The sequence below is a fragment of the Portunus trituberculatus genome, chromosome 41 (assembly GCF_017591435.1).
Source record: "Portunus trituberculatus isolate SZX2019 chromosome 41, ASM1759143v1, whole genome shotgun sequence".
Classification (NCBI taxonomy): domain Eukaryota; kingdom Metazoa; phylum Arthropoda; class Malacostraca; order Decapoda; family Portunidae; genus Portunus; species Portunus trituberculatus.
The window spans coordinates 3,882,752-3,908,163 of record NC_059295.1 but is presented as its reverse complement, the minus strand read 5'-3'; the positions used below and the strand labels follow the sequence as shown (position 1 = coordinate 3,908,163).

Genomic DNA, 25,412 nt, shown 5'->3' with positions numbered 1-25,412 from the left:
TATTTAGCAAAGGTGGTTTCTCTTGACCACCCAGCCTTCGCCATGATGTGCGTAATGGGCACATTCATGGCTTTGGCTTTGGATGCCGCAGCAGACCGAACACTACCAGCTGAATACTTAGCTGTGTCTATGCCAGATAAATGAAGTACCGACCTGATCCAACGGGCAATGGTGTCCCGGGACACCTTCTTGTGGGGCTTGATAAAACTAATAAGTAGGCTTTCACTGCCATTCTCAACGCCGCGTAGTCCTTCAGTCTGCGCAATATAGAACTTCAATGTTTCACAGACACAGCCTACTATCACTTGAGTAAGCATGGAAAGTAACAATTCTGACATTGAAGGCAGGCCTACATTGTTTAATGTTTTCTTTTAACAAAACTGAAATAGAGTCCTTCTTAATTTGGATGCCACTCAACAACAATAGGTGCAACGTTTGCATTTGAGCAGCTTGCGTGAGTGCCATTAACATGACAAGTTTAAATGTTAAGTCCTTTAGTGAAAGAGAAGATAATGGATCCATGGTTCTCAGGTGGTGGAGCACTGGCTGGACATCACATGTCTCTGCAAATCTAGGTAAAGGTGGCCTTAAGTTAAAAACTCCTCTCAACAACCTGTTAACAAGCGGATGGTTACCAGCTTGACAACCATCCACTACTATTCCCAGAGAGGAAAGAGCCCCTCTAGCTGTATTAACAGAATCATAGCCCACTCCTCTATGGAAAGTATGGGACAAAAAATTGACAATATCAGCTACAGAGGGATTAACCCCTTCGCGCCGGATGTTAAAAAAGCCCGTCTGTATGATATACGGGTGGTAGTGTCGCGCGCCCGAGCGCGGGAAACTCGTGCAAACTTGTCATACTTGTCGTCTTTGTGTATTATGCTGCTATTTTTTAGTCACTATATCGCCTTCGAAGAGGAAAGTGGACGCTTCTCTCTTCGGAGAAAGAGAGAGAGAGTGTGACATTTGCTAATATTTTAGACACAAGCGGGACGCATGTAGCTTATCTTTCGAGAGGAAGAGGGGAGGAGGGAAGGAGAGGAAACGAAGGAGAGAGAGAGAGAGAGAGAGATTAGAAAATTTGTTCTTTTTGTATTTGTGTGTATTTACCTAGTTGTATTTACCTAGTTGTAGTTTTACAGGGCCTGGGCTTTATGCTCGTGTGGCCCCGTCTCCATATCTACACTTATCCAATCTTACTTTAAAAGTGTGCACACTCGTTGCAGACACTACTTCTTCATCTAAACTGTTCCACGTCTCAATACATCTCTGCGGGAAACTATATTTTTTAATATCTCTCAGACATCTTCCCTTTCTCAGCTTTTTACTATGCGATCTTGTACTTGGTGTCATATTCTTCTCTCAAGATCAGTTTCTCATTATCCACTTGGTCCATTCCGTTGATCAATTTATAGACTTGTATCAGGTCTCCTCTCTCCTTCTTTGTTCCAAGGTTGGTAGATCCATAGCCTTTAGTCTCTCCTCATATGTCATCCCTTCAAGTTCTGGGACCATTCTTGTAGCCATTTTTGTAGCCTCTCCAATTTTCTTATGTGTTTCTTTTTATGAGGGGTCCACACTACTCCTGCATATTCCAATCTAGGTCTTATTATAGTATTTATCAATTTCTTCATCATTTCTTTGTCCATGTAGTGAAATGCTACTCCAATATTCCTCAGCAAATTATATGTTTCTCTAAAAATTCTATCAATATGGCTTACTGGTTGATTGTTTTCTTCCATCGTCACTCCTAAGTCCTTTTCCTTTTGACTTTCTCCAGTTCTACACCATCTCCCATCTTATAGATTCCCACAGGTCGTCTTTCACTCTTTCCCATTTCCATGACATGGCTTTTGTTCACATTGAATTCCATTTCCCACTTCTTACTCCATTCCCAGATCTTATTTAGGTCTTCTTGCAGTATTTCACAATCCTCCTTTTGCTTTATAACTCTGCACAGTTTCGTATCATCCATAAACAAATTTATGTAGCTGTTCACTCCTTCTGGCATGTCGTTAATATAAATGAGGAAAAGTATTGGTGCCAATACTGACCCCTGTGGCACTCCGCTTTCTACTGCTCTCCACTTGGACTTCATATCTTTAACTACCGTCCTTATTTCTCTCCCCGTCAAATAATTTTCTATCCATCTCAATGCGCTTCCTTTTAAGCCACCCTTCTCCTCTAACTTCCACAGTAATCTTGCATGTGGCACTTTGTCAAATGCCTTTTTTAAATCCAAGTAGATGCAGTCAACCCATCCCTTTCTCTCTTGTACTCTATCAACTATTCTAGAATAGAAACTCAATAAATTAGTTACACAAGACCGTCCTTTTCTAAAACCAAATTGGCTATTTGATATTAATTTGTTGTCTTCAAGGAACTCGATCCATTGTTTCTTTATTATTCTTTCACACATCTTGCATATTACACTAGTTAGTGATACCGGTCTGTAATTTAAAGGTTCTTCTTCCTTCCACTCTTATATATGGGAACCACCTCAGCTCTTTTCCATTCTACTGGCACTGTTCCATTTTCTATTGAGCATTTTATGATGTTGTATATAGGACTTGCTAGTTCTTCCCTACATTCTTTCAGTATTCTGCCTGAGACTTCATCCGGTCCCATTGCCTTCTCTTCATCCAGTTCCTTCATTAACTCTTTTATTTCAAGCTTGGTTACTTTAATCTCTTTCATATAGATTGTCTCTCTATTACCCTGTGGCCTCTCAAATTTGGATTCTTTAGTAAAGACCTCCTGGAATTTTTATTTAATAGTTCTGCCATACTTTTGGGTCTTCCACCATCCCGTTCTCTCCTTTTAACCTTTCTATTGTTTCTTTTTGCCTAATTTTTCCATTTATGAATCTATAGAACAATTTTGGTTGCTCCTTACATTTTTTGACAATATCTTTTCAAAGTTCTTTTCCTCTTCCTTCCTCACCTTAACATATTCATTTCTCGCTGCCTTGAAGTTTTCCTTGTTTGTTGGATTCTATTTCTCCTCCACCTTTTCCATGCTCCATCTCTTTTCTCCTTTGCCTTGCACACCTTGCATTAAACCAATCTTTCTTTCCTTCTTCTTTTGGTCTATATTTTGGGACATATTCCTGACTCCTGTTTTGTATATTTCCAAAAATAAGTTATATTTGTCTTGCATTGTCTCTGAGTTTTCCATCTCTTCCCAGTCTATGTTTTTAAAATAGTTCTTGAGATTCTCAATATCAGCCTTTCTGTAATTTAATCGGTCTCCTTTGTATGAATCATCTCTATCTTCCTTTCCTTCTTCTATATCTATTTCTAATATTGCATGGTCACTCTTTCCCAATGGGCACTTATATCTTATATCGTCATTCATTTGTATACCCCTTGTAAAAACTAGGTCCAATCTGGCCGGCTCATCGTTTCCTCTGAATCTTGTGTATTCCTTTACTCTCTGGTCCATCATATTGTCTATCATTAGGTTTTAGAATCTTTCTCCCCAGGCTTCTTCCCCCATACCACTTTCATAATTTTCCCAGTCCACTTCTTTACATTTGAAATCTCCTACTAATATCACTTTTTTCCTTTCTTTAACGATTCTCATTAGACTCCTTATTGTGTCATCTATCATGTCTTTATATTCTTGATTGGTCCATGAATTTGTTTTTGGTGGCACATATGTTACAATGATTGTTATCTCTTTTTTATTAATATGCATCTTAATATACAATACTTCTGCTTTTCCTTCCCCACATTCCACTTGATTGATCACTATCTCCTTCCTTAACATTATCATGACTCTGTGTGTGTGTGTGTGTGTATTGTAAGGCAGCATCCAACCTCAAGTGAGCTTGGACACTTGACAGAGAGCGACCTGGATTTGTATGTTGAGTCATTACATTATGATGTTAGTTTAAGTACCATTTAATTTAGCCTTTTATATTTTGTAAACTCAGTACTTAGGTGTTACAAGTATTTACAATACCATAATCCTTCCTGCAGCCTACTACTGTAAAAAATGCCACTTCCTTCTCATTGCAACACACATACTGCACCTGCACACACATAGTATCTTTCACTCGCATATCTCTGTCTGAGAGATGTTTTTAGTTTCCATAAAGATGTGTTGAGAATTGGAACAGTTTGAGTGAGGAATTTCAGCTGTACATAGTTTTTTGGATAAGTGTAGATATGGGACCACATGAGCATCCCAGGCCCTGTCTACAACTAGGTAAATACATCATGCCAGGTGCCTTTATACCTTTATTAATAGAACATTTCTTCTCATTCAAGCAAGAGTCAAAACTCCACTTGTGAATTGTATTCACATTGATCCTATGAAGCACGACTGCTTTACAAACTGCAGCACTGATTTTCAGTTTTCATCAGACAAGTGATTTCTTGTCAACAGGTCCAAAACATCGCCCGCCACTAAAACAAGAAGAGATGGACTGTTTCACTGTGTATATGTATTTACCTATGGTGTTTTTATTTACACAGTTTTAAATTTTTGAGTTCTCCAGCTTTGTAATGAGTGAAACAATAGTGTCTTGCAGACTCCTTGCTTCTTATGTTTTTGTGTTCAGTGGTCGGGTATATGGTGAATGACCTTTTTTCTTTAAAATTTCTTTCAAATATTAGGGTGCGTCTTCCAAGATGCAGCGTCTTGCAAGCCATAAAATATGGTAAGTAATAGTCAGCCTATGATGCAACCGCAAGAGACATTTAAAAATGCCTTCTTGGTGGGAAGGGTATCTAATTATCTAAAACACCATATGGTAATTGGGGTCTGAAGGTTTCAGAGACACAAATGTAATCCCAAAATTAAATAAATAAATCCTGCCCTTTTTTTTTTTTTTTTTTTCTGTGTGTGTGTATTTACCTAATTGTATTTACCTAATTGTAACATACGGGAAAAGAGCTATGCTCGTACTGTCCCGTCTCCATATCTACTAATGTCCAGCTTTTTCTTAAAATCATGAATATTCCTTGCGTTGACCACTTCCACGTCTAAACTATTCCATGCTTCCACCCTTCTATGAGGAAGCTATATTTTTCACATCTCTCCTATAAGTGGCCATTTTAGTTTTTCCCATGCCCTCTCGACATTCTTTCATTCCACATACACAGATCTTCCCTATCCATTTTTCCATGCCAATCATCACTCTGTATATTGCTATCAGGTCTCCCCTTTCTCTTCTGTTTTCCAGGGTCGGAAGTTGCATTCTGTTCAGTCTGTCTTCATAAGTCAAATCTCTTAAGTCAGGCACCATTTTTGTTGCAGCCCTCTGTACTTTCTCTAGTTTCCTTATGTGTTTCTTTAAGTTCGAGCCCACTGTATTGTTGCATATTCAAGCCTTGGTCTTATCATTGCAGTAATTATTTTCTTCATCATTTCTTCATCTAAATATCGAACGCCACTCTTATGTTCCTCAATAAGTTCAATACTTCTCCAATTATTTTGTTTATATGTCTCTCTGGCGATAGGTCATTGGTAATTGTCACCCCAAGGTCTTTTTCTTCATGACTGGTTTTATGTCTTCATTTCCTATCTTGTACATACTCCTGATTCTTCTTTCACTCTTGCCAAACTCTAATTTCTTGCATTTTGTCGTGTTGAACTCCATTTGCCATGTACAGCTCCATTTCCATATTCTGTCCAAGTCTTCCTGGAGTAGTTCGCAATCTTTGTCACATCTCACTTTTCTTAACAATTTTGCATCGTCTGCAAATAGGCTCACATAACTGGACACCCCATCCACCATGTCATTTATGTAGACCAAACATTACTGGTGCCAACACTGATCCCTGTGGAACTCCACTCTCCACCAAGCCCCATTCTGATGGTCTGTCCTTAATTATTGTTCTCATTTCTCTTCCTACCAAAAGTCTTCCATCCATTTTAGTAAACTGCCATGCACTCCTCCTACCATTTCAAGTTTCCAGATCAGTCTCTGGTGTGGTACCTTATCAAAGGCCTTTTTAAATCCAGATATATTCCATCAGCCCAACCATCTCTTTCCTGTATTACATCTATCACCCTCGAATAGTAACATATCAGGTTTGTCGTGCATGAACGCCCTTTTCTAAAACCAAATTGACACTCACAAAGTATGTCATTTTTCTCCAAGAAGTCTGTCCATCTATTCTTCACCACCCTCTCACACATCTTAGCTACCACACTTGTAAGTGACACTGGTCTATAGTTCAATGGGTCTCTCTTGTTACCTGATTTATAAATTGGGACAATGTTAGCTCTTTTCCAGTCTTGGGGCACTACACCTTCCCTTAATGAGGCATCAATTACTTCACAAACTTTTTCTGCCAGTTGCTCCCTGCATTCTCTTAAAATCCATCCTGATACCCCATCAGGTCCCACAGCTTTTCTCACTTCTAAACTCCCCATCATATTCTTGATCTCCTCCACAGTTACTTGAAACTCCTTCATAATCCCTTTCTGTTCCATTACCAGTGGTTTGTCAAAAGCAGTCTCCTTTGTGAATACCTTCCGAAAGCATCCATTCATAGCCTCTGCCATTTCCTGGGATCCTCACTGCATACTCCATTTACTTCTAAACTTTCAATACTTTCTCTATTTTTGATGTTGTTGTTCACATGTCTGTAAAAAGCCTTGGTTGGTCTTTACATTTATCAATTATATCCTTTTCTTGTTTCTTTCTTTCTTCTCTTCTAATCAACACATATTCATTTCTTGCTCTTTTGTAACTTTCCCACTGCTTAATCCGTCTTTTCCTTCTCCACCTCTTCCATGCATCCTCTTTTCTTGTTCTAGCCTTTTCACATCTATCGTTAAACCAGTCCTGCTTTCCAACTTCTCTATGTTGTCTTATTGGTACAAATTTTTCTCACCTTCTTTGTATATTTTTATAAATTCCTTCCACTTTTCATTTGCTCCTTAGCACTCTTGAATTTCATCCAATTTGTCTCTTGAAAGAATTTCTTTAGGTTTCCAAAATCTGTCTTGGCATAATTCCATCTTCCCACTTTATATTCTTCATTTCTTCTAGATTTCTCTTCATCTATCACCTTGAACTCCAAAACTGCATGATCACTCTTTGCTAAAGGGCACTCCACCCTCATCTCCTCAATGACCATTGGCTCTGTACTAAAGACCAAGTCCAGTCTTGACGATGCTCCTCTCCTCCAAACCTAGTATCTTCTTTGACCCACTGAGTTAACACATTTTCCATTGCCAGTGTCAATAGTGTATTTCCCATGTTGTCTCTGATCCTTCCATTGACCAGTCCTCCCAACACACCTCTTTACAATTAAAATCTCCCATCATTATAGTTCATTCACAGCCACCCAACATTTCTTCCAGACATGTTCCTGTATCTCTTATCATTTCTTCATATTCCTGTACTGACCATGCATTTGTCTTAGGTGGTACGTACACCACTATGTAGTGCCTCTTTTTCCTTCATTAGTTTCTGCTCTGATCTTTAGCACTTCTGCCTTTCCCATACCTTCTTTCACTTGATCCACCTTTATATCTTTTTAACCAGCAACATCACTCCTCCTCCCATCTTACCTACTCTATTTCTTTTCCAAACATTATATTTCCTTCTCCAACCATCATCAGGTCTTTTCCTCTCTCAGTTTTGTTTCAGTAAGACCCACAATATCTGGGTTCTTGTCCCTCAAGTAATCGTTGAGTTCTAAAATCCCGATATCACTCCATTTATGTTGGAATACATTACATTCCGCTCATACGTAAGTTTCTTTAGTCCTTTCTTGCTGTACTTTTCTGGGTTATGAACCACTTCCTCAGTCTCATATCCAAGATTCTCCAGAAAACTCTTTCTTCTCCTCTTCTGTCCTCTCTTCATTTTTTTCAAAGCCTCCTTTCTCAACTCATTTAACATTTCTCTTTCCTTTTCACCGAGATCTCTTCTCAACCAAATCTTCCTTGTTGTTTCCTGCTGGGCTAGCCTCCATGACTTCTCCACCAATTCATCTACATCCTTTTGTGACATAAGTTTGATTCTTATTGGCCTCATACCTTCTCCTGTGAACTTTCCAATTCTATGGAAGTCCTCTATTTCTTGTACTAGGTCTTTTCCTCCTCCTGCACCACATTAATGATATTATTTATCACCTTTTTATGTTTTCTCTCTCTCCATTTTACTCGGTGTCTTATCCTCCTCCACACCAAATATCACCACACATCTCTTTTTGTCTACAGTTTCCCTCACCAATGTCTCATTTGACTTAATAACCTTCACCACTTTCTCAGCAATCTTCTCTTCTATGATCTGTTGATCTATAATTTCAGCAAGGCCCAAAGTTTTCTCCCAGACTCTTTGATTTCCTTTTCCAGACTTGCAACTTTGTAATTTACCTCCTTTCTTTCCACTTCCTGACTTTTTTTCCATTCAGCCTGCTTCTCCATCACTTTTCCTAAAGATTCTCCACATTTGTCGCAATTCACTTTAATTAACTTAACTTCCTCTTTCAGTACTGCATTTTCTTTCTTCATTTCAGCGCACTCTTTCATTACATTGTCATAACTCGTTTCCAGGCCTCCATACTTTTCAAACAGTTTTTCAATTTTACCTTCCAACTCCAGAATTTTCTTCACATAAACGTTCCTTGAAATCCTGTGAAGTCTGATTCATCTTTCGAGTTCACGGCCGCCATGTTGCGCAGATGTAAACAAACTTCAGCTGATGGCTCAAACGCAGGCTACAGTTTATATTCACCTTCCCTGGACATTATTTTGCTAATCAACAGTTAACATGACTATATGGAGACGGGACAAACATTACAAGCTCCTTTCCCACCTTGGTTACTCTTAGGCAATGGCAACTGTTGAATTAGAGATGATTGCTCTGGAGCTCAGCGACCACATCCGCCATCGACGGTGTCCCTGTGTGTGTGTATGTATGTGTGTGGAGGGTGGGGGGGAATTCGCATAAGTCGGACATTCCAGTTTGTCGTACCAACCTTTCCTCCTATTAGTCCAAGTTAGCGAGGATAAACAGTACTCCATACAAGGACGGATAAGGCCCTTGTACAGAGTTAGCAGTTGGAGGGGCGACAAAAAATGGCAGAGATGCCGCAGAATGCCTAACTTCATAAAAGCTGTTTTAGCAAGAGATGATATGTGAAGTTTCCAGTTAAGATTATGAGTAAAGGACAGACTGAGGATATTCAGAGTGGAAGAGGGAGACAGTTGAGTGTCACTGAAGAAGAGGGGATAGTTGTCTAAGAGGTTGTGCCGAGTTGATAGATGGAGGAATTGGGTTTTTGAGGCATTGAACACTACTAATTCTTCTCTGCCCCAATCAGAAATCTTAGAAAAATCAGAAGTCAGGCATTCTGTGGGATCCCTGTGTGATCTCATGACTTCCTGAAGAGTTGGTCATCTCTGAAAGGATGTGGAAAGATGTATGATGGTACTATCAGCATAGGAGTGTATAGGGCAAGAAGTTTGGCTAAGATAATTAATGAATAATAGAATGAGAGTGGATGACAGTACATAACCCTGAGAACACCACTGTTAATAGATTTAGGAGAAGAACAATGGCCATCTAACACGGCTGCAATAGAACGGTCGGAAAGGAAACTTGAGATAAAGTTGCAGAGAAGGATAGAAACTGTTGGAAGGCAGTTTTGAAATCAAATCTTTGTGCCAGACTCTATTAAAAGCTTTTGATATGTCTAACTTGACAGTAAAAGTTTCACTGAAATCTCTAAAAAGAGGATGATCAAGATTCAGTAAGAAATGCCAGAAGATAACTTTGACGGAAGCCATACTGGTGATCAGATAGAAGATTGTGAAGTCACAGATGTTTAAAAATCTTCCTATTGAAGACAGAATAAAAAACTTTAGACAAGCAAGAGATTAAAAATATAGGACGGTAGTTTGAGATAGTTTTTTAGGAACAGGCTGAACGTAGGTAAACTTCCAGCAAGAAGGAAAAGTAAAAGTCAATATGAAGAGTTGAAAGAGTTTTGTCAGGCAAGGTGTAAGCACAGAAGCACAGTTTTTGAGAACAACAGGAGGAACCTCATCAGGTCTTTAAGCTTTCCAAGGGTTGAGGCCAGCGAGTGCATGGAAAACATCATTACAGTAAGCCCCCGCATTTGGCGAATCTCAGTTTGGCAGAATTCACTTTTGGCAGTAGGGTGGCCACGGGCCACCGAGTGCACGCTTCGCGATTTGAATTCAAACTTGGCGGCTGCACGACGAACCACGAGGCTCCCCGGTGACGTCAGACCTCTCTCTAAACCAGTGGTTCCCAAACTTTTTTCTGTCATTTCCCCCTGCACCCAGTTCAACCATCCAGATTTTCCCTTTCATGTGTATGAGAGAAAGAGCAGTTAAAACACACTGAAACTATTTACTGATTTATTTTTCAAATGTACAAATATACTAATAAACTTATAGTTACAGAGTAAAGTGGATAGAGAGCAGTTAGTAAGAAATAAGCATAGTCATAGAGAGCGGTTAATAACAAATAAAAGGACTCTTGATTTGACTTTGAGATTTTTTTAGTTAGTAGGTAGTGTAATTATTTCCCTCCTGGTAGCTTCAAATTTCCCCCAATTTGGGAACCACTCCTCTAAACCCATCAGAACGCAGTGTGATAGTCCCCTTCAGCCATTCTGTTCTGCTAGCGTGGGAAAGAATTCTGGCGATTTACCGCCAACATAGCTTCTACTAGCGCAACAGGTGGTATCAGTGGGGGGTAAGGACAATGGTGGTGACGACAAGGATGAAACTGAGTGAGGGAAACAAGTGGAAAAACAGGAGTACAGACAATGAAAGGTTTACAAACCGTACGGAGTGAGTGAAAAGGAGAAAATTATCAAGATGATAGACGAAGGAAGCAGAAACTGTGAAATAGAGCGTTAAATGTACCACATTCACTCTATTTAAGGTTTGTTACAGCCTTTATATCATGTCATATTACTTTTATTTATTGCTTATTGGTATGTTTTGTACATTTGTTCTACTATGTGAAGGGAAAAGATTCTATTTCAGCTAGAAAGATGGTATTTTAGGGGTCTAAAGAGGGACTTTGGCAATGACTAACACTGATTGAGGCATTCTTTAGGCAATTTATATGGTATAAAGAATTCGTGCTTGGCGAAATTCACATTTGGCGGTAGTTTCGCCAGACTAATTAATTCGCCAAGTGCGCGGGCTTACTGTACAAAGAAAATTTATTGAAGGAATGTAATAGTCAGAGAGAGGATGAGAGGGAGGAACAAACCCAGAATCATCCAAGATGAAGTTGTTAGCAAAGGTTTGAAAGATGAGTTCAGCTTTAGAGACAGAAGAGATGGCAGTGATACCATCAGGATGAAATAAAGGAAGGAAAAATGAAGAAGTAAAGATATTGGTGATTCTTTTGGCCAGATGCCAGAAGTCATGAGTGGGTTGGAGTGTGTGTGTGGTAAGTGCATGTAGTTTTGTGTGAATAAGGAGAGTTGTCTTTAGAGGGCAGGCTATGACTGTCCCGTTGAGTGGTGAGACGCAAAGGGAAACGTTCAGTGAGGTCACAACTAGCTTTAATGGAAAGTTCACAGCACCCCCTGAACTAATGCTATTAGACCTCGCTAGGAATAAATTATCATTTTGGTAGGTGGCTCACAAATACTTGCATTCTCACTAGATTCCTTATTTTCACCACTAATAAGTCTCTTTGGTGCCATTATAATTTTCTAAATGAAAAACTACCAACAGAACAGAGAAGAATGTTGTTTTCTCACAACTGCGTCAGAACTAGGGATGCGCACCAGTATTTTTCCTCAGTATTACCAGTAATATGAAACAAAGGCAGTGGCAGGGAGGGAGAGGCCAGAGCTTTGTTTACAACCATGTGTGTGGCCATTCAATTACCAGATATTTTCATCACTAATAAGCCTTTGGTGTTAATGAAAGTATATAAATGAAAAACTATGGACAGAATGCAAGAATGTTATTCTGATGGCTGCGGCAGTATAACTGGCAGAGGGGAGGAGGGAGGGGCCAAGGAGCCTTTGTTTACAACCATGTGTGTGGACGTTCAACTATCAGGTATTAAATTGAACTTTTGCATTTGAGTACTGAAAAATTCAACTATTAAGACGTTCAAGTATTGAGTCTTCACTGTATATTAGTGTTCAAAGAGGGCTCATAGTGATCTGTCTCCATATCAATGTATTCTTACGCAACTTTTCCTCATAAGTGTGCACATTTCCTGCTGTTACAATTTCTTTGCTCAAGCCATCCCAGATGTCCACCATAATATTTGGTAAATGAGACTTTTTAATGTTCCTCAAACATTAACTTTCGTGTGTGTATTTACCTAGTTGTATTTACCTAGTTGTAGTTTTACAGGGCCTGGGCTTTATGCTCGTGTGGTCCCGTCTCCATATCTACACTTATCCAATTTTTCTTTAAAACTATGTACACTCTTTGCTGATACCACTTCCTCACTCAAACTGTTCCAAGTCTCAACACATCTTTATGGAAACTAAATTTTTAACATCTCTCAGACATCGTCCCTTCCTTAGTTTCTTACTATGCGATCTTGTGCTTCTAAAGTCATATTCTTCTCTCAGGATCAGTTTCTCATTATCCACTTCATCCATTCCGTTAATCAATTTATAAACTTGTATCAGATCCTCTCTCTCTTCTCTGCTCCAAGGTTGGTAGATCCATTGCCTTTAGTCTCTCCTCATATGCCATCCCTTTAAATTCTGGAACCATTCTTGTAGCCATTTTTGTAGTCTCTCTAATTTTCTTATGTGTTTCTTTTTGGGGAGTCCACACAACTCCTGCATATTCCAATCTAGGTCTTATTTTAGTACTTATCAATTTCTTCATCATTTCCTTGTCCATATAGTGAAATGCTACTCCAATATTCCTTAGCAAATTATACGTCTCTCTGAAAATTCTATCAATATGGCTAACCGGTTGATTATTTTCTTCCATTGTCACTCCCAAGTCCTTTTCCTTTTTACTTTTTCTAGTTCTACTCCATCTCCCATCTTATAGATTCCCACTGGTCGTCTTTCACTTTTTCCCATTTCCATGACATGGCTTTTGTCCACATTGAATTCCATCTCCCATTTTTTGCTCCATTTCCAGATCTTGTTTAAGTCTTCCTGTAGTATTTCACAATCCTCTTTTGTTTAATGACTCTGCACAGTTTCGCATCGTCCGCAAACAGATTTATGTAGCTGTTCACTCCCTCTGGCATGTCATTTATATATACGAGAAAAAGTATTGGTGCCAATACTGACCCCTGTGGCACTCCGCTGTCTACTGTTCTCCACTTGGACTTCATATCTTTAACTATTGTCCTTATTTCTCTCCCCCTTAAGTAATTCTTCATCCATCTCAATGTGCTTCCTTTTAAGCCACCCTTCTCCTCTAACTTCCATAGTAATCTTTCATGTGGCACTTTATCAAAAGCCTTTTTTAGATCTAAATAAATACAGTCAACCCATCCTCTCTCTCTTGTACTTTATCAACTATTCTAGAGTAGAAACTCAATAAATTTGTCACACATGACCGACCTTTTCTAAAACCAAATTGGCTATTTGATAATATTTTGTTGTCTTCAAGAAACTCGATCCATTGCTTCTTTATTACTTTTCACACATCTTGCATATTACACTAGTTAGTGATACCGGCCTGTAATTTAAAGGTTCTTCCTTCCTTCCGCTCTTATATATGGGAACCACCTCAGCTCTTTTCCACTCCACTGGCACTGTTCTATTTTCTATTGAGCATTTTATGATGTTGTATATTGGACTTGCTAGTTCTTCCCTACATTCTTTCAGTATTCTGCCTGAGACTTCATCCGGTCCCATTGCCTTTTCCTCATCCAATTCCGTCATCAACTTTTTTATTTCAAGCTTGGTTACTTGAATCTCTTTCATATAGACAGTCTCTCTATTACCCTGTGGTCTTTCAAATTTGGATTCCTTAGTGTGTGTGTGTGTGTGTGTGTGTGTGTGTGTGTGTGTGTGTGTGTGTGTGTGTGTGTGTGTGTTTTCACGAATGTTACAAGGCGGGACGCATGTAACTTATCTTTCGAGAGGGAGAGGGGATGGAGGAAGGAGATGGGGAGGAGGAAAGGGAGATGGGGAGGGAGGAAAGGGAGATGGGGAGGGAGGAAAGGGAGATGGGGAGGGAGGGAATAGAGAGAGAGAGAGAGAGAGAGAGAGAGAGAGAGAGAGAGAGAGAGAGAGAGAGATGGGAACAGTCTATGCCATTGGGTAATTTTAGACACAAGGCGGGATGCATGTAGCTTATCTTTAGTGATTGGTGGAGACAAGGATGGTGGGAGGAGCACTAGGATTTCAAGGACAGCATACGGCGTGTGTAGTTGGTATCCAACACACTATATGGGACAACTGAACTGAAGAAAGCTCAGAAAAGAAATATGACGCCTACGTAGGCGTCACCGTATTTGCTACTGGGGCTTCATGACGCCTACATAGGCATCACCGTATTGAAGGGGTTAAAGGGATTGATGCATTTCCTACCACAAAATTGTAGCCACCTAGTAATGTGTGGCCGATACTGCTTTGCGGTTGCGGGTCTCCATGAGGCCATGATGATGTCTGTGCCTGCCGAAGATACTCTGCGTTCTCGCAAGTGTTCCCAGACAAAAGGCAGGCCAGCAGCCTTGTGTGAGTCATGATGGGGTGTTCCTCCAGTGTTGACAGCTGACGCAGTACATTCCTTCTCCTCAGTATCAGAAGTGGCTCCCTGATGAGCATCTTGATTAACACACCCATCCATGGTTGTGATGGCCAGAGTGGCACAATCATCCATCCTCGTGCCATCTCTGCCTGAATTTTCTGGAGGCATCTTGTGATTAAAGCAAATGGGGGAAAAGCGTAAATTAACTCAAACTGTGACCAATTAATTGAAAATGCATAAAAAAATTCAGCTTCTGGGTCAGGTAGCCACGAACAAAAGCGAGGCACCTGTTTGTTGAGCCTGGATGCAAAAAGATCAATACTTGGAACCCCAAATCTTTTGCAAAGTTTTTGAAAGATTTCCTCATTTAATTTCCATTCATGCCTATCATTGAATTTCCTGGATGCAGCATCAGCCAAGAGATTAACTGCACCTGGCACATGAGAACACGTAATCCAAGCCTCATTCTTCACACACCAATCCCAAATTTGTAAACTAATGTCATTACACACAGCAGATTAACATAGTGAACAGCTGTCATGTTGTCACAAAACACCCGAATATGTTTGCCTTTGATATAACTTGTAAATGATTCCAATGTCAAAAATATGGCTGTAAGTTCTTTGGCATTAATATGCAAATCCAATTCTAGAAAGGTCCTCCTTCCATTCAGAGAGCCTTCCCAACCTAAGTTCGAGGCATCAGTATACAGGTCTAATTCCGTGCCACTCCGAAAGATTCTTCTGTTTTGTATTGTAATGTTGTTCAACCACCAAAAGAGATCTGTTTTCATGTCATCAGTGATATCTATCCATTTATTAAAGTTCCCTTTAACTTTTTTCAGTCCAGAAATCTTTGCAGATTCTGATTTCCTATAATGAAGTTTACCCATCTCAACAGCAGGAATGGCAGCAACTAGCAAACCAATTACTCGGGCCACATCCCTGATTCGAGCTCTACCACAACTATATAATTCCTCACAGCTGCGAATAAGTTTACATTTCCTTCGTTCAGGTAACGTGACCGTCATTGACTCACAGTCAACGACATTACCCAGATATTCCAAACGTGTGGTGGGTATTAAAATAGATTTACTCTCATTAATGCAGAAACCTAGCCTTCTGAGCATTTGTACCATGGCATTTATACTCTCAAAACAGCCACTTAAGGAACTGTGGACAATAAGAGTGTCATCGATAAAACTAGAGATGACATGACCCATCTCCCTCAATTTAGCATAGACCGGTTTCATAAGTTTGGTGAACAAACGTGGATCTTCAGCAATCCCATTAGGAAGACAGGTAAACTGATAAATTCTCCCGTGCCATTTGAAGCACAGAAAACGCTGCTGCTCCTCAGCTATTTTGATAGTATAATAGGCATGTCTGAGATCAACTGAAGCCATGTAATCATCCTTGTTAATCAACCTGATGGCTTGTTCAAAATTTTCATTTTGAAATGCAGACAGGGAATGTGTGCATTAAGCTTCTCTAGGTTAAGAATCATCTTTTTTCTCACACAAGAAAATGGGAGAAAGAATTTGCCCCTCTAATCTTTGGGTTTCCCTGATGACTCTAAGATCTAACAGTTGAGATATTTCTTGGCAAATAATGCCTTTTTCCTCCTCATTAAAAATATATTCAACATTTTCATGAAATAAAAGACCAATATCATCAACATTAATGTTAAGATGGCAATGTGCAACAATGTCCATAATATGAAAATCATTGGTTAGTTTGTTCCATTCATTCACAAAATATTGAAGCCTACCAGCTTCAAAATGCTGACTTACTTTATTTATCGCCAGGGCATGGAGTCTCTTGGTAGCGTCGTCCTCGAGAATTTCCTTGTACTCCTCCTCTCTCAGTCCGTTATCAGAAACATGATTCACCATGTCAGCCACCCATCCATCAATCTCGGCCGCCACGGCATCCACAGGACCGTACACCTTGGCACACTGCTGAAGGACACTTACAGACCGCTGTGTCCCCTTCATCATCCTCATTAGAGGAGGAGTGATCATTAGCAGTAAATCCAGAGAACTCAGCAGTCGAGGGAGAGGCAGAACGAAACATAGGTCTTCCGGTGTTTACATTGTTGGTGGGGACATCATCACCTTCACCACCATCAGTGCCCGAACATTTACCTTCTTTCAACTTGTTCATATCCCTCCATAATTCAGCAATAGCGTCCATAACCACATTCCAGGGCGGAGCAGGAGAAGCATCACGGTGGCCGTCAGCCCGTGAAGTGGAAGGGAATGAAGTAGCAACATGGACCGGCATGCCCGTCTCGCCATCACCATGCGAACGGTTGTGTTCGTGCCGCCTAAAACTTGTAGAACGTTCCTGCTGAGAAGAACCACTACGAGAACTGCTGGAGCCCTTGCTGGAGTGCTTATGGGATGAGGAAGCCTTTGAATGTGAACTGGCATGTCCAGAACCATCTTCCACGCCCGAAAGTTGAGAATCAAGCAAACCAGAAGTCAAAGACATGATGACAGCGGCAGGCAGAAGAGGAGGCTGGTCAACATCAAGAGCCATAAGCTCCAAAAAATGCACCAATTGGGCAGGCACCCGCTCCTAAATGGATTACGGGTGTAGAATCAGTCAGCTCCTAAATGGATAACAGACTGTGGCCAGCCTTTCTGCTCCGAAATGGATAACGGGAAGAAGGCTGCCAGGCTTGATCGCCGGAACAACAAGGGACGTCTGGTAAGCGTGACAACAACGAAGCAACTGGTGGGTAAAGCAGCGCGGTGTGTCTCATGTGAATGCTTGCTTCGGCAGGCAAGTGATTCGTGATGTAAAATGATAAATTATAACCCAGTAATTCACACAACATTATGGTTCAGTAATACCTCGAGATACGATCGCCCCAACATACAACTTTTTTTATATACGACGAAAAATTTCATATAATTTATGCATTGAAATATGAAGATATTTTTAAGATACGAATAGCCATCGCTTGGCTAACCGCGTCCACCCGAACCTTCAGCCAGCGTTGTGTATCGTTGTTCATCCTTTGTGCATGTGTGTGTCTTTGCTCCTTGGCAGTGTGTATTTTTTCTTAAGTTTTGTGAACTCATGAGTCCCAAAAGTGAAAGTTTGGTGAGAAACACACAAAATAGCCTGTATTCACATACTGATTACACTTAGAAATTCAATAAACGAGTGAGTACAAGTGGTGTTCTGCCCACAAGCAACTCTTCCTCTTTGCAATGCAAAAAACCAGAAGTCTCTAGATGTTATGGTTACCAAAATATCACAGGTTGAATGAGGTGGTATCATTGATTTATGTGGCCTTGTGTCCGATTGGATTCAGTGGCCTGGGTTAGAGCATTAGAAAATGGGCCTCTTGTATCCTCTCTCTCTCTCTCTCTCTCTCTCTCTCTCTCTCTCTCTCTCTCTCTCTCTCTCTCTCTCTCTCTCTCTCTCTCTCTCTCTCTCTCTCTCTCTCTCTCTCTCTCTCTCTCTCTCTCTCTCTCTCTCTCTCTCTCTCTCTCTCTCTTTTTTTTTATTTAAACTTAGTTACCATTACAATATTTACATAATAAACTTAAAGTTGCTAGTGGACACTAGGCAACTATTCTAAAAGTTTATGTGAGTGGCAGGTACCTGAGGTGGTAACCGCGCCAACTAGCATGATACACTATATACTTTATATACATTATGTACAGGAGGAGCTGGACAGGAACGGCGTGGTGAGTGTGCCCCTCCAGGTGTTGGAAGCCACTTTCGCCTGGTGATTTGACATGTCTGCCACACCAGGCGTGGCCTCCGTGAAGCCGTTTCAGAGACGCGCTGCCCTGGCCTTGTAAGTCCTCAGATGCTGTGACGTGTGAACGTGGCACTGTCACACGTCTTCCGGCCACTGCCTGTCGTGTCGCGTGTTGGGCGTGGTGAGGCGGCAAGTACAGGCGGGTGAGGTGAGGAGTGTGGAGCACCTGTGTCTTGTGGCAGACTGTCAGAGCTGCCACATTGCGACAGTGCTCCAGGGATGTCACACTGTCGGCGATCTCCTCATCGTCCCCCAGCAGTCAGAGAGCGCGCCTCTGCACCGCATCGAGTCGCCTGGTGTGGGTGACAGCACTGGACATCCACGTCAAGGCTCCATATTCCATACAAGGGCGGATCTGTGCCTTGTACAGTGTCAGGATGCCTTGGGGATCCAGGTTGCTTGCCACCCTGCAGAGGGCTGACACACGCTGAGAGGTCTGGCGGGCCACAGACGCAAGGTGCTGGTCGTAGTGCAGCTCCCGGTCAATGGCCACACCCAGGATCTTGATGTCGTCTTGGAGGGGCAGCTGGACACCCCCAAACCTTATTTGTCCCTCCACGGCCTGGGTAGCTGCGGGAGACCGGGAGACGACCATAGCATGTGTTTTCTCAGGCGCGAAGTTGACCTGCCATAGCGCCCCCCACTCCTCTGCAGTTTTCAGCAGCCTGTTGACCGCAGCAACAGTGTGCCTACTGTCCTGGCGGCAGTAGGAGACGGCCACCATGCAGTCATCAGCATAGGCTTTGACTGTGGGGAGCTGGTGAAGTAAGTCGTCTATATATATGTTCCACAGGACTGGCCCTAATACAGAGCCCTGTGGAACTGAGGCTTCTATGGGCGCAGGTGCTGAGGTCCATCCATAGAGATCGACCATGGAAGTAGTCATCGAGAAAAGACAGCAGGCTCCCGGCTACGCCTTTGGCACGCAGCTTTGCCAGCAGGGCGGAGTGCCACACCCGATCATAGCCGCCTGCGATGTCAAGCGCCACCACGAGTGTGTCCCGGCCTTCGTCGAGGGAGTCCTGCCACTCTTGTGAGAGGAGAAGCAGATCTGAGGTGGATCGGCCCGGCCTGAACCCAAACTGGTGAGGCGAGAGGAGACCGTTGTCTGCAAGGTGTTTTTCTAGGGCAGCAGCCAACATCTTCTCAAACACCTTGCCAACAACCGACAGCAGGGAAATGGGTCGGTAGTGGCTCGGGTCCATCCTGGAGTCTTTCTTGTGGGCGGGAACCACACAGGCTTCTTTCCAGGCAGATGGCCACTTCTCCTCCTCGAGGCAGGCATCGAAGATGTTGGCGAGAGGTGCAGATAACTCCTCAGCACAGTTCTTTAGTACCCGAGGACTGATGTTGTCAGGGCCTGTGACTTTCCCTGCATCGATTTCCTCGAGTACTCTCTTCACCTGTGCCGTGGTGACAGAGACCGACGTGATGGTGTGGTCAGTCTCTCGGGGCAGCTCAGGTGGAGGGCGGTGAGGGTCGTCTACTTGCATTTTTTGTGCAAATAGTTCGGCCAAGAGAGCAGCCTTATCCTCGCTGCTAGTAGCCGTGAACCCGTCTGGCCTGGTGAGGGGGGGCACGCTGTCCTGCCTCAGCACACCCTGCCACTCTTTGACGAGCGCCCACCACGCCTTGCTCCCCACTCCAGGACCAGTGAGTTTGCTCTTCATCACTTCCTCCCAGTGCTACCGCACCCACTTGGATGTGGCTGTCATCCTCCTGCACACAGCTCAGTGGAGGGCGAGGTTGTGGCGCTGTGGTGGCGGGGTTGCCCTTCCATCCTGCTCTCCGCTATCACCCTTCTAAGGATGGCTTCCTACCTGGCGTCGGCTGCACGAGTGAAGCAGGTCTCCATCCAGTGTCCAGGGCGTAGGCAGTACTCGCAGGTGGGGCGACTATGTTGTCCTGTCGGGGAGTGGCGAGGCAGAGCCATTAGAGGGGTGAGGGACGGGTGGCGGGGCCGAGTGGTCGAGAGTGCGGGGTGAGGTGACTGCTGAGTAGACGACCCCTTCCTTGCCTTTTTCTTTCGCTTGGCTTTGTTGTTCCTTGGGCCTCCCCTCGTTCCTGATGTGTCAAACTCAGTGGTTGGCGAGTTAGTGGAGGTGCCGGAGGAGGCTGTGGTAGTGGTGGTTGTGGAGGCGGTGGCGGCAGTGGCGGCGGTTGCGGCAGTGGTGTGGGAGGGATTACCGGTGGTAGGAAGGGGGGGGGACTGGTGAGGAATTAGTGCAGGAAGCAGCTGTGTTGGTGGGCGGAGAATCTCGCGGATGATGAGTGTTAGCGAGGGGTCTCGGCAGGCCAGACTCCCACCACTGCCTTGCGGTGGGTGAGGAGGTGCATTTCCTCGCCCAAGCGTTGTCGATGGACGAGGCAATGGCTGTGGTGCCCATTGTGCAGGTAGACCTCTTCCCGTCTGCGTCTTTCGTGTCGCTTAGGGCCTCAATTAGCTGAAGGACTTCTAGCAGCTGAGGTTTCCAGTCTATTATTCAGTCCCTCTGTAGAGTGAGTGACTGGACGACAGTGTTTTGCCTTGAGACTTCCTGCTTGAGGCTTAGTGCGTGAGCCACAAGCTCCTCCTTCTGCATCTCCATGTACTCCTGATGCTCGGTGTCACCGTCCTCGGTGTGGTGTGCGTCATCGTCAGCATCAGGGAGGGATGGGGGGAGGGCCGCGGCTGTCGCTGTGTTACCATCCTTGTTGCTGGGGACAGGGGGGTTGGTGGCGACATACGTCACTTCAGCTTCTATATTGGCCTCTAAGTGCAGCTGTTGGGTCTTGGAGCATGTGTATGTCTTCCGATCACCAAGGCACATGGCGTGACACACATTAGGGCAGTCTATCTCGCCCTTATAGAAGACGAAGGTGACATTCTTGGTGGCTGCCCTGCCACAGACAGCGCACCAGCGTCGGGGACAATAACCAGGGTGACTTATCCTCGAGATTTTTTGGTGTGTTGCCATGTCTGCGGTCACGAGGTGGGGTGGGGAGGGGTGGCGGCTGAGACAGGGGTGGTGTTCCCAGGGGATTTGTGGTATCCGGGCGTAGGACAAGCAGGTGAGACGACCAGGACAGGCAGATGAGGTGATCACTTAGTGAATATCGAAAGCACTATGAGAACACGATGCACATCACACATTGACTGATCACTGCTCCCGTCGGTCCTGCTGGGTGATGACACAATCCTGCCGTGGATAGAGATGCAATAATATGGATGCGTGGAGCGAGAGGATGGAGGAGAGAGGCTTGGCAACCCTTGGGGATGCAGAACGCGGCAGCCAGATGCAGGTGGGTCAGGCTGAGGTCACAGTAGGTCGGTGAGGCTACATAAGATTATTCCTTGCTGTATTTCTACAAGGAGATCACTTTGCACTTTCTCTTTTTCCATGTAGCGTTACGAGGCACTTGTTCACAGATAGGACACCTTTACACTGCACTAGCTCACCACTAGCCTCTGAAAAATTACCTTTGTGACGGAGCGACCTCACGCGTGACCTCTCTCTCTGCTGGCGTCTCTCTCTCTCTCTCTCTCTCTCTCTCTCTCTCTCTCTCTCTCTCTCTCTCTCTCTCTCTCTCTCTCTCTCTCTCTCTCTCTCTCTCTCTCTCTCTCTCTCTCTCTCTCTCTCTCTCTCTCTCTCTCTCTCTCTCTCTCTCTCTCTCTCTCTCTCTCTCTCTCTCTCTCTCTCTCTCTCTCTCTCTCTCTCTCTCTCTCTCTCTCTCTCTCTCTCTCTCTCTCTCTCTCTCTCTCTCTCTCTCTCTCTCTCTCTCTCTCTCTCTCTCTCTCCTGTTGCCTGTTCTGATACCACTTTCATTCAAAAGTTGTCTCCCCGAGACACCAAGGTATAGAAGTAAGGCATGCGGGAGAAGTGGCAGAATCAGACAATGTGAAATCACTCTCGCTCCCACCATCCATCGTTAGTGACACACTGATGTAGAGCATATGTTTACTCCTGATGAGTGTTGCGAGCTCACAGGCAAAGAAAACGGGAAGAAAATAGCCAAAATATAGCTGTAAAAAGTCTAAACGTCTATCGACGTGCCCCGAGTCTTGCGTGATGAACGTCTATTGATGTATCCCGAGTTTTGTGGGCTAAGGTTTTATTTGGGGCAATATAGTTCATTTATATCATGCATACAATAAATATTGTATTTATCTCGTATTAATTAAATTCATATTTGGTTGGTATTTAAAGCATGTTATTTTTTTTGGGGTGGGGGTTAAATTCATATCACAAGAACAAATTAATTCTATTTCCATTAATTTCTATGGGAAAAAATTATTTGATATATGATTTTTTTTGTATACAACGATCATCATGGAACGAATTAAATTCGTATGTCGAAGTACCACTGTACTCTCCTTCACTGGCACAGTTCCTGTGCCGACATGTGTGACTTGCATTTATTTTCTCAAGAACAATCACTAAATGGTTTGTGGGACTGAACACACAGTTTTTATGGGGGGAGTGTACCAAGAGGTGCCACTTCCCCCTGCCCCCTTTTCTCTTTCAACACAACTGCCAACACAATATCACTTTTCCTATTATTCACTGAATGATTATTATTGTTATTTATATTATTTATATTATTATTGTTAATACTGTTATTGTTACTATTATTATTATTTTTATTATTATTATTATTATTATTATTATTATTATTATTATTATTATTATTATTATTATCATCATCATCATCATCATCATCATCATCATCATCATTATCGTATCATTATTAACATAATTGCTAAATTATCAATATTAATCTCTCTCTCTCTCTCTCTCTCTCTCTCTCTCTCTCTCTCTCTCTCTCTCTCTCTCTCTCTCTCTCTCTCTCTCTCTCTCTCTCTCTCTCTCTCTCTCTCTCCTTATTATTCCTTTTCCTCCTTTTCCTTGTCTTCCTTCTCCTGTCATATTTTCCCGTCTCCTCTTCACATTTATTTATTTTTTTTTTGTCGTTATATAGGTAGAGAAATAATCAATTATTTGTTTACTTCGTCTTCTATATTTCAAGTTTATACAAGTTAAATCGACCATCATAATATGAGACACACTTAATATTATTGCTCAAACACACACAAGAAGAGGAAAAAGTCGAGCAAGTTTAACTAAAGGTGATAAGAGCAAGAGATTAAAAATTATGTATATGAACATAGATGGGGTTTTATCAAGTAAATTAGAATTAAGAGATTACATAAAGAAAGAAGAACTGGATATTGTGTGCCTGACTGAAAAAAAATTAAATGAGGCAATAAAAATAGACATGGATAATAGGTATAATGTATGGAGGAGAGACAGAGTGGGTAAAGGAGGAGGAGTCATGATAATGTTAAGGAAGGAGATGGTGGTAAACCAAGTGGAGTGTGGGGAAGGAAAAACACAAGTACTGTATGTTAAGTTGCATATTAATAAAAAAGAGTTAACAATCATTGGAGCATATGTGCCACCAAAAACAAAATCATGGCCAATTAAGGATATAAAGACATGACAGATGACACAATAAGGAGTCTGATGAGAGTCATTAAAGAAAGGAGAAAAGTGATATTAGTAGGAGATTTCAACTGTAAGGAGGTGGACTGGGAAAATTATGAAAGTGGTATGGGGGAAGAAGCCTGGGGAGAAAGATTCCTCAATCTAATGATAGATAATATGATGGACCAAAGAGTACAGGAAAACACAAGATTCAGAGGAAACGATGAGCCAGCGAGATTGGACCTGGTTTTTACAAAGGGTATGCAAATGAACGACCATATAAGATATAAGTGCCCATTGGGGAAGAGTGACCATGTAATATTAGAAATGGATATAGATGAGGGAAAGGAAGATAGAGATGAATCATACAAAGGAGACTGATTAAATTACAGAAAGGCTGATATTGAGAACCTCAAGGACTATTTCAAAAATGTTAACTGGGAGGAGATGGAAAACTCAGAGATGATGCAAGAAAAATATAACATATTTTTGGAAATATACAAAACAGGAGTCAGGGAATATCTCCCGAAATATAGACCTAAAGAAGAAGGAAAGAAAGATTGGTTTAACGAAAGATGTGCTAAAGCAAAGGAGAAAAGAGATGGAGCATGGAAAAGGTGGAGGAGAAATAGAAATCCAGGAAATAAGAAAAACTTCAAGGTAGCAAGAAATGAATATGTTAAGGTGAGGAAGGAAGAGGAAAGAAACTATGAAAAGGACATTGTTGAAAAATGTAAGGAGCAACTGAAATTGTTCTACAGATTCATAAATGGAAAAATAAGGCAAAAAGAAACAATAGAAAGGTTAAAAGGAGAGAACGGGATGGTGGAAGACCCAAAAAGTATGGCAGAACTGTTAAATAGTAAATTTCAGAAGGTCTTTACTAATGAATTCAAATTTGAAAAGCCACAGGGTAATAGAGAGACTGTCTATATGAAAGAGATTAAAGTAACCAAGCTTGAAATAAAAGAGATGATGAAGGAATTAGATGAAGAGAAGGCAATGGGACTGGATGAAATCTCAGGCAGAGTACTGACAAAATGTAGGGAAGAACTAGCAAGTCCTATATACATCATAAAATGCTCAATAGAAAATGGAACAGTACCAGTAGAATGGAAAAGAGCTAAGGTGGTTCCCATATATAAGAGCGGAAGGAAGGAAGAACCTTTAAATTACAGACTGGTATCACTAACTAGTGTAATATACAAGATGTGTGAAAGAGTAATAAAGAAACAATGGATCGAGTTCCTTGAAGACAACAAATTATTACACGGTGTAACAAAATTTTGAAGAATATAATGCTTATTCTCTTTAAACTTTGATTTTTATAAACTGGCCAGCGATGTTTTGAAATCCAGACAGATTCTACACTAATTTGGTGAAAAAAAATAAAAACTTTCTAGATGACTCCAGAACCTTCAAAACTATTCTTTCCAAACGTTTCACGAACTTCTAGGAAATTCTTGCAACGTATATGGCAGTATAAATCCAGGGAACGTATGCTCAACA

The 25,412-nt window shown here is 42.1% G+C and overlaps 1 protein-coding gene across 2 annotated transcripts in view; it reads left to right on the top strand.

The window, feature by feature from the left end:
* Nucleotides 1-25,412, top strand: part of LOC123516806 (2-oxoglutarate and iron-dependent oxygenase domain-containing protein 3-like) — a 188,299-nt gene that overhangs the window by 88,567 nt on the left and 74,320 nt on the right. The window contains exon 5 of one of the 2 annotated variants that reach the window (XM_045276487.1): nt 15,556-15,669. The exons of the other annotated variant lie outside the window; for it this stretch is intronic. Coding sequence (XP_045132422.1) covers nt 15,556-15,669 — 114 coding nt within the window. The remainder of the gene's footprint in view (nt 1-15,555; nt 15,670-25,412) is intronic. 2 annotated transcript variants of the gene reach the window in all.